Source organism: Aphelocoma coerulescens, chromosome 2 (genome assembly GCF_041296385.1).
Source record: "Aphelocoma coerulescens isolate FSJ_1873_10779 chromosome 2, UR_Acoe_1.0, whole genome shotgun sequence".
NCBI lineage: Eukaryota > Metazoa > Chordata > Aves > Passeriformes > Corvidae > Aphelocoma > Aphelocoma coerulescens.
Window position 1 is genome coordinate 166,911,101 of NC_091015.1, and position 12,196 is coordinate 166,923,296.

Consider the following 12,196-nt stretch of genomic DNA (forward strand, 5'->3'; position numbering starts at 1 on the left):
ATTCCTCTCATTTTAGAGTCAAGGAAGCCATGCCATAAACCTGGGAATCATCATGTGGGACACTGAACCAAAGCCCTTTGCTAAAGTTCATAAAATAAAAAACTCTGTGTGGTTTGTGAAGAGATTTAAATGATTAATTACTCTGAAAAATCAGGTTGAAAGCATGTCCCAGCAAGCAGAAACAATTCTGTTTGAAAGAAAGAATTGATTTAGATTAGATTTTGGGAAGGAATTCTTCCCTGGGAGGGTGGGGAGGCCCTTGCACAGGTTGCCCAGAGAAGCTGTGGCTGCCCCATCCCTGGAAGTGTTCCAGGCCAGGTTGGATGGGACTTGGAGCAACCTGGGATAGTGGAAAAATCCCTGCCCATGGCTGAGAGTTGGAACTGGATGATCTTTCACGTCCCTTCCAACTCAAACCATCTTATTATTCCATGAAATACTGTTCACCCATAAATAAGAGAACTGTGGAGGATGGCTCAGTTCCCACCCCAACTTCATCTTACTGTAGCCTAAGAAAAGTCCATAAAACTCCGTAATTCACAAAAAATTGGGCTTTGGAACAGCACTTCCATCCACACGTTGGGAAGAACAGCTGAATCGTCCCCCAAACCAGCCCAGGGGTTTGGACCACAGACTCCAGAGCTGCCTTCCAACCTCATGTGTAATTCCCAACCTGGATCCATAGTGGGAGGCCACTCCTTTTATTTCTGCTTTACCCCAAAACACCTCTCATTAGGCCTCAGTTGCTGTCACATCCAGCTGGAGATCTTTCCAAACATGAGCCAGAGTTTCCATTCTCTCTTGGACACCTGTGCTGGGTCCAAGTCCTTCCTAGTTTGTTTGCAAAGGGGATGGTGGGGTTGCCACAGGGAGCAGGGATTTGTAAATCCATTACCACGGCCTGGTGACACAGCCCTGCCCTTGAGGGCCTGAGTCACATTGACACAGACTGGAAGTCAAAGATAATCTCCTTATATAACCACGGGAATTCTCCTCGGAGTGAAGGAAGTCATCCAGATCGGTTTTTAAAATCAGTTTTGAAAAGAACTTCCTGGGTTATATGAGTGCACGTTTGTGCTTCCTGGTCTAGGCACACGCACAGCTCTGCTTGCAAACTGGGATGCTCACTCTGGGCACAACTATCCAGGGTTTGGTTTTTTTCCAGGAAAGTAAGGTGGCACTGCACAGACAGGCTGGGAGAGCTGGAGGTGTTCACCTAGACAGGAGAAGACACCAGGGAGAGCTTAGAGCTCCTTCCAGTGCCTAAAGGGGCTTCAAGAGAGCTGGAGAGGGATTTTGGACAAAGGATGGAGTGCCAAGACACAGGGAATGGCTTCCCACTGCCAGAGGGAAGGTTGAGATGGGATATTGGGAAGGATTTCTTCCCTGTGTGGGTGGCACAGGTTTCCCAGAGAAGCTGTGGCTGCTCCATCCCTGGAAGTGTCCAAGGCCAGGTTGGATAGGGCAGGAACAACCTGGTCTAGTGGAAGATGTCCCAGCCCCAGGGAATTAGAGGGATGCACTTCCAGAGGAAACAACACAAGCGCTGTTGAAATTCAGACTTCACATTTTCAGCAGCAGCAGCAAAGGGCTTTTTTATGCAGGGACATAAAAGAAAACCTCGGTGCCTCCTCCTCAGGATGTCACTGAAGGGTTCGCCAATCCCAGCAGGAAACCACAACTGCCTCAGCCTCTTGGAACACTTCCTCCAAGGAAGGATTAGCAAACACAATGGACTGATTCTATTCTGCAAGGATTGGAAGCACGACACAAATCCCTATTTTTCAGAGGCAGCAGGGAAACGTTCTGGCAGGGCTGTTTGCTGATTCCCAGATTCCTGTGCTATATCCTGCAGTCACCAAGCTGGATTTTACCTGGAGGGATTTCAAGAGGGAATTCACCTGCCTTTGCCTCTGGGGACAGGGAGAAAACAAAATATATTCAGAGAAATATTGTAGGGAGCTTAGCTCTGTTCACAGGGAGGTTGTGTTTATCCAGAGTCCTGCCTGATTCCTACTGCTCCCAAGGGAATCTGTTTAGACAGCTCCAGGCCCATGGGAAAGGCTCCCAGACCGGGAGTTGAAGCAACAAACCAGAGCCAGGCTGTTCTACAAAAATTCATGCCTGAGCTGAGCTAGGAGGAAAACCCAGATCACTTTATTAATTCACATTGACAAAAAACAGCAACTCATCCCAGCTCCATACAAGTATCAGGAAGGGGTGGGATGGGTGTCTGCTCCAAAGCCAGTCTCCACTGACTAAGCAAAGTCCCGCCTGACTTCCTCAGACAGCTTTTGGACAAGTTATCCATCCCTCCCTGAAGTTCTCCTTGCCTTTTGTCTCAAACATGAACCGTTGCCATCTCCCAGTGTTTCAAAGAAGATCTAGAAATGACTGAGCCAAACTCTTCCAAAGATTCACCGTGACAGGACAAGAGGCAAACCCAAGGGGTTGGGAGAGCTTGGGAGGAAAAAAAGGGAGAAAAAGGCTCATTCCTAAACAAATGCAGGGAAATCTTCAGGGAGAGCCTCAAACAGCCCCCAGGAGTGAGTAGGATCAGAAAAAACAGATGGACCTGGAAGTCAACTTCATGAGGAGGGAATAAAATTTCAGCAAAAATGAACCAAAAAAGTCCTTCTGTGGCTATCGAGGGGGAAAAAATAGTCAAGAGACATTTCCAGAAACAGGAAGTTGAGGACAGCTTCACACCAGGTGGAACAGCGCTAATATATTAAATAATATATTAATTTTTATATCAGAAAAGATACAAACCACAGAGAGGTTCAGGTTGATGTTTAACCACAAAGCATCACCCTGTGCTTGGAGAGCTTGGCTTCACACCAGGGGAGCATCTCCAAAGCCTCACCCACACAGATTTTCTGCCTTTCAGACCAGATCTCCCCCCAGAGCTGTGATCCCTGTAGGGAACAGTCAGAATGCTGGGAAACACGCTGCCAAACTGGCCAGAGATCAAAGGGGTGAGGCATCTGTGGCCAATGAAGGGAGGGGAGAAACAGCTCCTCCGCACGCGGCTCCTCAAAGTGATGACAGCTACGGAGCCACTCCAGTTCACGGAGAGGTGGCTGCAATCAGCTGTGCCTGATGATTTTTGGAGGGTGTGGACCTCAAAAAACACCCTTGGTTCAAGAGAGTCATAAATGGGAGGGTTGAAGGACACAGTGAACAATTTACCTGCTTACCCTGAAAGAAATCATGGGACAGTGTTGGGACTTCCTTGTTTTCCCCCAGGTGGCACCTCTTGGGTCAACCCACTTGACTCCAGGATTTGTGACTTTGGCAGAGCTGGAGAAATCCCCAACAAGGAGCTTTCAGAGTTTCATGGAATCATGGAATGGTTTGGGTTGAAAGGGACCTTCAAGATTTTCTCGTTCCAACCCCTGCCATGGGCAGGGACTCCTTCCACTATCCCAGATTGCTCCAAACCCCATCCTACCTGGCCTTGAACACTTCCAGGGATGGGGCAGCCACAGCTTCCCTGGGAAACCTGTGCCAGAGCTTCATCACCCTCACAAAGAAGAATTTTTTCCTAGCATATGTTCCTTGTAGAATGCCTGGAAATATGGGTGTTTGTGTTCCAGAGATCCCAGTGGCTGCATCATGATTTACAGGGAGCTCAGGTTGGAAAAGCAACCTCAGAATGTTCCTAATCCAAGCTCCTGATCCAAGCTCCCAATTTTGAGGTCAGCCCAAGGTTTCTCAGGACTTCATCCATCTAGGCCATGAAAGCTTCCCAAGGATGGGAATTGTACCACCTCTCTTGGAAACCACATGTGCCACATGGAAGACTTTATATCACATTTGGATTGATTATTCCAAATATCAGGAGCAGGGTGATAATTGGAGGAGGATATTCTTGCTGGACCTTGGAAAAGGGATTACAGGAAAATGCAGAACCAGAGCAGGACGGACCAAAATGTAGGAGCCCAGAGCAGATGATGCTCTGGAGGATTAAAGCAAGGGGGAAAGTCATTTCACTGATCTCCAAATTCAGGGAAAAGCCATTACTCAGTATTCCCAGTAAAGATAGATTTGTACAAGGGGAGTAGATGGAAGAAATGCTGATGGAAGGTCACTTCCAGTGAGGGATAATGGGAAATGTCTCATCCACCTGTGTGAGACTGACCCCAAAACCCAACTCTGTATAAACAATACTGAAAGATGGAGTTTGGGAATAACAAAAGGAAAACTAAATGTGATTACAACTGTTTTAACACAAGATTATTTTTATTCTGCTCAAAAGGGTACAGAGAACACAAGATTTTAAGCTCCCTGGATCAGATCATTGGCATGGGAAGTTCAGTCTCCTGCCTCATATTTTAGGCACAGAAATGTCTCCTTAATTTTTTGGGTATAGAGAAGGAGGTCTAGGAAGAACAGCAGAAAATGATGGGGTGGAGAGGACCTGCTCTAAGGACGTAGGGAAGACTCTTCTCAAGGTTTTTTGCCTTAAATATACTTCACACATTTGAATTTTTTACTTCAAACCCAACCAGACCAGCACAGCAAAGAAACTCCACAATAAATTTTGTGGGAGTTGTTGAAAAATCAATTGAAAAATTTGAGTTGGGCCTTCCTGAGTTTTGCTTCTCTCTTGGTTGTGGGAAAAGTGTGGATACCAAAAAAAACCCTCAATTTTTGGGAGCTGTTGAGGGTTGTTCTTGAGGCATCCACATGGAAAGCTGGGCTGGTAGGGGGTTATTTTCTTCATGGAATTTTCAGAATCATCCCCTCACAGTCTAGTCCAGAAAAAGGCACAGAGGGAACTTGCCAGGATCCAAGCTGGCTCAACTCTGATCCCCAAATTTTCTGCGCCATCAAAGTTGCACAGGTCAGAGTAACAGCAGCTGACAGGATGTGTCATCCCGATGCCATCCACGTCGGAGGGGACGCAGGTGGAGGAGCACATCTTGGTGACAGTCGAGACTTCTGTGACGGGATAAACTACAGCAAAGAAAAAAGCAGGAACAGTTAGGACTGGGAAAAACAGAGGAGAGCATCATCATTCTCTTTTGTCTTCTGATGAGCAGGAGTTGGTATCATAGAATCATAAATACTTTGGGTTGGAAAGGACCTTCAAGATCATCTCATTCCAACCCCCTGCCATGGCCAGGGACACCTTCCACTATCCCAGATTGCTCCAAGCCCCATCCAACCTGGCCTTGGACACTTCCAGGGATGTAACAGCCACAGCTTCCCTGGGCAACCTGTGCCAGGGCCTCACCCTCCTGGCAGGGAGGAATTTCTTCCGAATATCCAATCTAAACTTACCCTCATTAGGTTTAAAGCCATTCCCTGTTTTCCTATCACCACACAGCCTTGTGAAAAATTTAAATCTTATTTCTGAGTATTAGTCAGGAGCTTGCATTCACCAAATATTCCTTCACACAAACACCGCTTCCCACAACAGCAGGAGAGCTGGAGCTCCCACAGGAGATGTCTTTTTTAAGTGGAAAGAGGAACTGGTCTCCACACCAGCACTGTCGAAACACTGATTCCTGTCAAAAGTATGGATAAAGAAGGAATTGTCCTTACCATCCTCCAGGGAATACATCGTAGTCTTGCACATGAGCTCACCCTCTGTGCAGTTCTCAATTGTCTGGCATTTGTCAACTGGGGTCAAATCCCTGCAGGTGTAACACCGCAAGAAGTGTCCTGTGAAGAGGGAAAACAGGAGGATGGAAAACATGAGGATGGCCTCAGTGTGGATTCTGTCTGTGCCCCTCCAGGTATCTCTCGGGAGGGATTTTCCAGAAGAGTCATGCTGAGAACGGGAATGGAATAATAGAATGTGTTTGGACCAATGGGAATGAGAAACACAAAGGTCTGGTGGTCAAAGCACAGCTTCAGGTTGGGTTCAGACCCCTTGTGATGAGTCAAACAAGACAGAGCCACACACATAGGAGACCCTGTGACACTGGAAAGATCTTGGGCTGATCTATTTCTGGATCTACATCTTTCCTTGACTTCAGTAGAGCATCAGAAAGAGATCCCAGACTCCCAAACTCCCAGAATCACAGAATGGAGGAGGTTGGAAGGTTGGAAGGGGCGTCTGAAGCTCCACCAGTCCAATCCCTCCTCTCAAGCAGGACCAGCTAAAGCCTCTTGTCTAGGACTGTCTCCAGATGGGGTTTTAATATCTCCAAGGATGGAGATTCCGCAACTTCCCTGGGAAGCCTCTGCCAGTGCTCAGTCAACCTCACAGTCATAAAGTGTTTCCCAATATTTCCAGTTTTTCAGTTTGTGTCTTTTGCCTGGTCCTGGCACTGGGAATCACTGAAAGGAGCCTGACTCCATCCTCTTTGCTCTCTCCCTCCAGGAATTTATAGGCATTTATAAGATTACCAATTTGAGCCTTCACTTCTCCAGCCTGAGCAGTCCCAGCTTTTCCATCCAGCCCATCCCTCAACTGCTTGTCCATGAAGATCTTGGAACAGGTTTCCCAAAGACGTTCTGGACCCCCCCATCCCTGAAACTGTCCAAGGCCAGGTTGGATGAGGCTTGGAGCAACCTGGAAGGTTGTGGAAGGTGTCCCTGCCCATGGCAGGGGGTGGAACTGGATGATCTGTATGTCCCTTCCAACCCAAATCGTTCCCTGATTCCATGATCTTACAGGAGAGACCATAAAAGTCCTTCCTGAAGTCCAGGTAGAAAATATCCACAGCTCATCCCTTGTCTACCAGGTCAGTCACTTTATCACAGAAATTTGTCAGCTTGGTCAGGTTTGTCGCCTTGGTGAAGGATCTGGATACACACACAAAAGTCAGACTCGGACATGAGTTGCAGCAGGGAGAATTTCCTCTGGTGCTGTCCACTCTGCCAGCTCTTCCCAAAGGCTGGGAGGGTGTCCCAGACAGAAGGAATTTGTCTCCATCAAATTCACTGAGCCACGAGAACAAACTGAGCACAACCCTTCCCCTTGTGCTGAGATTCTGGGTTTGTGAGAAGAATGTGTGAGGGGTTATTTTAAATCATGGAATGGTTTGGGTTGGAAGGGACATTAAAATCTTCTAGTTTTCACTCCCTGCCATGGGCAGGGACACTTTCCACTTAGACCAGGTTGCTCCAAACCCTGTTGAACCTGGCCTTGGACACTTCCAAGGATGGGGCTTCTCTGGGCAACCTGTGCCAGGGCCTCCCCACCCTCAAAGAGAATTTAACTTGGCAGCAGCACCATGAATGGTTTGCATGGGACATGTTCTGCTCTAGGCAGAGACCACAGAAACAAAATTTGATACTCAAGACTCTGAATCCATCCTGATCCAGCTCCTCCTGCCTTGTCCCTCACCAGTTTAGAGATGTCCCTCATCCCTGTTAAGCTGTAAAGCCCTCGAGAGCTGCAGGTGCCTCTCAGCTCCTACAGCCACAGAATAACCACAGCCCAAATCTTTCAGCGCCTAAAGTCTTCTGAGATGGAGAAACTTTGGAGAAAACCACTGAAGAGCCCAGATTGTTGTGACACAGAGCACTCCAAGCTATCAAATCAAAACAGTATCTGGTGCTTCCTATCACCAAAAAAAAAGCCATTTTTCGACAAGTTTTTCTGGGCGTTTTGCTCTCTGAAGGTTTTTCTGAGGAACCCAACACTTGATCTGGGTCCTCTACTCTGGGTCCCCTCTCCCACCCCCAGCAGACCCCTCAAAGTGTGTGTTACAACCACAGCGATGTATTTTGGTGTCATCACACCCCAGCAGCCCCTCTTTGGTCTGGGAAGCCCTTGTCACCCTGTCTGCGTGATATTCCAGCTGAAATTCCTTTAAAGCCCACTGAAAGGGAGAAATGATTCAGCTCCTCCCAGCAAAGCTCCAATGGGATGTCATCAGGCTCAGGCAAACAAGTCACCATATGAAAATGGACACCATCCTAATTAATGAGCCAGAAAAAGCCCTTTTTTAAACAAACACAGCAATTTTCCTGCTTTTATTCAAAGTAAACTTCATTATCTTGCTTGCACATTGTGACCTGATGCTTTGTTTGCATTAATCCCACATCTGACTGTTGTGAAATTCACCTTTAGAAGGAAGCATCATTTTTAGTCTCACATTTCATGATGCTGGACAAATTCAACCCACAGGATTTGTGATCCTCTCTGAGAAGAAAACCAAACAAGCCACCACCTCTTCCTCCCCTGCAGAATCTGCTCGGCAAGGAGGGAGGAAGGAAAATGTCCTTGCATAAGAAGTAAATAAATAGGAACTAAAAAATCCTAACATAATTCCATAGACAGGCACAGATAAAATCAGACCCGGCACTGTCTGGATCTGAGAATATCCCAATGAACAGTCACAGGTCCTGGACTGATCCTGCCCAGGAATTACCTTGGACATCCAGGAGACCACCACCAAAACTTGGGATCATCACTTTTTGTCCAAGAAATTGGTGTGGTGGTAGAAACAAGGGACAGAAAGGATGGAGGAAGGATCATGGAATCGTGGAATGGAATCACAGAACGGTTTGGGTTGAAAGGGACCTTCATGATCACGGAATTCCACCCCCATCATGGGCAGCAACAGCTTTCACTGGACCAAGTTGCTCCAAGCCCTGCCCAGCCTGGCCTTGGACACTTCCAGGGATGGGCATCCACAACTTTTTTGGGATAACCTGCTCCAGTGCCTCACTTTGGATGATCTTTAAGGTCCCTTCCAACCCAAACCATTCCATGATTCCGTGATAAACATCAACCCTGCAGTACCTGGGCCACCAGCAATGTCCCAACCCCTCTTTCCCACTTCTAATGGCTAAAACTGGATAAATCACACATGTAACATTTTTGGAGAGATCCCACACGTGCTGCGTGGAACTGACTTCCAGGGCTAAGTATCAAAAAAGGTACAGAAAGTTAAAACTAACTTTAAAAGAGAAAAAAGAGAGTGAGATTGAGCACGAACATGGAAAAAGTGAGAGTGGGAATTTGCATTAAAGGAACGACGTGGTTTAATCACACTCTGCCTTGTGACACTTCCTAAAGAGCCTGACCTGACAATCCCAATGACACCATCACCATCCCAAATATATGAAAATATTCCAAATATGGACTTTTTTTTTCTGAAAACTGCCTAAAGTGGGAGACGTGGCTTTCAGAGGGAACAGGGCACATCCTATCCCATCACGCTGTATCTCCTGAAGGAGTCTGGATAAATCCAAGTGGGAACTCACCCAAATCTATGCAAGTGACAGCAGCCAACAGAAGAAACAGAAACACCTTCATCTTGCACAGCTCTTGTTTTCTGGTCACTGGGTTGTCGGCACTCTTCACCAATGTCACACGTCCTGGTGGCTTGGCATACACCGATTCTGTCCCCAGATCCAAATCTACTGGAAAAACGAGTCTCACTGAGCTATAAATGAATTGAAGGAGCTCCAAAGCAGGCCCCACCTCTTGCTACTCCGTCATCTCTTTTCATGTTCCTTGGAGAAGAAAATTTGGCTTCTCAGGGTGGACAATGGCTGGGATTAATCCAGGTGGTTTGTGTCGAAGCAGGATCTGGAAGGCCTTGGAAGGTCTTGTCTTGCAGCTTGGGGATATTTCCTCTCCCTTTTGAAGTGGTCTCAAGAAATCCCGGGGGAAAAAGCGTTGGTTGTGTGAACGTCAAATAATTGAACCTTGTGGATTTTTCTCCTCTGTGTTTTTACCTTCAGCGGGGTCCAGAGTTTATCAGGAGGAGGAGAATTGTGGAATGGTTTGGATTGGAAGGGATCATCTCATTCCAAACCCTTTCTATGGGCAGAAAGACCTTCCATTAGACCAGGTTGCTCCAAGACTCATCCAGCCTGGTCTAGAAGTGGAAATCTGACTTTCAATTCCTCACTCACTGGAAAAAGCATGGAACACTGGGAAAAAAACAGGACCAGGATCTGAACGTTTGGGTCAAGGGAACCTCTCAGGTTCATTATCCTGAGGAAGGATGGAATGGAGAAGCCCCTCTGCTCTGAGCCAACCCTCTCCAAGTGTGGTTGCAAGCTCATGACTTTTTTGCTTCCCAAACACTTTTCCCGTTCCCAACCCTGCTGCCTCAGGCATCTGCTGGATTCTCCTGCACCTCAGACCAGCTCCATGGTAGGAAATCCTCCTCCAACATGGGATGAGCAAGTCTGAGTGTGGAACTGCAAAGAGTGGGAAGGAAGAGCCTTTTGGTGGCTATGCCAGGTGCCCTCCCAACAGAGACTTTTACTAAGGAATGGGGAAAAGCTGAATCCAAGATGGTTTTGGAGATATTCCCACCACTTTGTTGTTCCATCATCGAAGGAACTTTATTCAGGGTTGTTCACTTGAACTCTTGGAATCATTAGGCTGGGAAAGATGTCAGGATCATCCCATTCAGAGTCAAACCAGCACCACTAAACCCTGTCCTCAAGTGCCACATCCATGGGTTTTTGAGCACTTCCAGGGATGTGACTCCATCACTACCCTGGAGCCTGTTTCAATGTCTGACAACCCTTTTTGTGAAGCAATTTTTCCTAATATCCAATCTAAACATTCCCTGGTGCAACTTGAGGCCAATTTGTCTTGTCTTGCCTTGGAATGTTTTTCTAGGAATGCTGGATAAAAAAGCCAATCTCTCCAAATCTAAAGCTCCAGAATCATGGAACCGCTTGGGTTGGAAGAGGTCTTGAAGATCATCCAGTCCCAGCCCCCTGCAATGGGCAGGGACACCTCCCACTATCCCAGGTCACTCCAAACCCCATCCAACCTGGCCTTAGACAGTTCTGGGGATGGGGAACAGAAGAAGCCACAGCTTCTCTGGGAATTCCATTCCAGGGCTTCCCCACCCTCACAGGGAAGAAATTTTTCCCTAATATCCAGTCCAAAGGTGGTCTCGGCATTTCAGCAATCCCTGCTGCTTTGCCAAACACCACTTCTGGGTGACCTCCATCCTCAGGAATTCCTACGGATTGTTTTCACAGCTGCCTCTCTAATATTGTAATTATGTGGATTATGAGAGCTAAGCAGTTATTTCCAGCCCCAAAAAATTACCTAGGGAAAGGCATTTAGGTATATTCCAGGTCTGGTATTCCTCCTGTTCAGCAGAAAATGTTATAATCCTATTAAAACGGTGAAATCCTCTGAGTGCGTTTGCCTTGTTCGCAGGAAAAAAAAAAGAAAAGAAAAAACATGGATGGGGTGTGGCTTCTGGTTTCTGGTATTAAGTGGCCTCAAACAATTTGTGTTAAATGACTGGTTTCACCTGCACAGCTGAAATGTGATCTCCCTCGCCTCACAAAATCTTGGATGGAAGAATCTCCGCCACCACCCTGCTCTAAATCCTGTTCCCTCCTTTGCTCCGGAGGGTGGTTTTGGGGGGTGTCAACACACCTTGTTTATGGTTTCAGTTGATCTTTATCTGAGTCCTGAAATGTTCTGTCTTTTATGCACACGCTATGCTCCTGCTTTGCAGGACTGGCGACTCACCAAAAAAAAAAAAAAAAACAAGAAATAATGAGAACATTCAAATATTGTTTTGTTGAATTCCTTTTATTATTTTGTAGCAAACTGCAACCTGTTCTGGTGGGGGAGGTCCCATCAATTACAGAAAAAAAAAATTAAAAAGACACAATCTGCATAAATCTGCCTCATGACAAGATGGATTTAAAAAATAATAGACAATTTTTAGAGTATCTGGTCAAAGGGAAATTAATACAACAACTCTCCACATTTCAGATGAGTTTTTTGTCATAAATAAAAGGAAAAGTTCAGCCAGATGTTTACTTCCCATCCTGGGAATCCTGTGCCAAACCCTTTTCCTGTCCTACCTCGCCAGCTGAGGCTGTCTCAGGATGGAAGCATCTTCACCAGACCTGCCTCAGTTGCATCCAGCCTGGAAATCTCCAAATCCCACAACCTCCCAGGTCCTATTCCAAGTCCTAAAATTCCTCATCCACCTCCAGGGCAGAGTTTCAGGGACTAAGGGCTGTGGGCACTGAGAGCCTTCTTGACTTAATTATTTTGAACTCTCCACATTCATTATGCTAATCAGCTCTTGATGTATCTCCTATGAATCCCAAATTTCCAGAGTAGGCAGACGCAGGAGCGAAAGATGGGACTGGATTTAAGGGTGGAGGGGTACTGACATGACACTGTCATCTCCTAGTGCTAAGTTTTTGTGGGAAGAGGACTGAAAGATCATCCCATTCCCTACCCTGCCATGGGCAGAGATACCTTCCACTATCCCAGGTTGCC

The 12,196-nt window shown here is 46.7% G+C and overlaps 1 protein-coding gene across 1 annotated transcript; it reads right to left on the reverse strand.

The window, feature by feature from the left end:
- Positions 1–4,750: 4,750 nt before the first annotated feature.
- LOC138106042 (ly6/PLAUR domain-containing protein 2-like) lies at positions 4,751–9,226 on the reverse strand. Its single transcript, XM_069006064.1, has 3 exons — positions 9,175–9,226; positions 5,554–5,673; positions 4,751–4,962 (listed from the first exon to the last, which is right to left on the reverse strand). Exons 1-3 carry the CDS (start codon positions 9,224–9,226, stop codon positions 4,751–4,753), a joined length of 384 nt encoding a protein of 127 aa, XP_068862165.1.
- Positions 9,227–12,196: the final 2,970 nt, after the last annotated feature.

What these genes read in the sequence shown, in the direction of transcription:
- LOC138106042 (XM_069006064.1), bottom strand. Translation starts at nt 9,226, where the DNA reads ATGAAGGTGTTTCTGTTTCTTCTGTTGGCTGCTGTCACTTGCATAGAT. An exon ending in TGTCACTTGCATAGATTTGG is followed by an intron (nt 5,674 to 9,174) that starts GTGAGTTCCCAC and finishes CCCTCTTCACAG; the next exon opens with GACACTTCTTGCGGTGTTAC. An exon ending in GATGTATTCCCTGGAGGATG is followed by an intron (nt 4,963 to 5,553) that starts GTAAGGACAATT and finishes TCTTTGCTGTAG; the next exon opens with TTTATCCCGTCACAGAAGTC.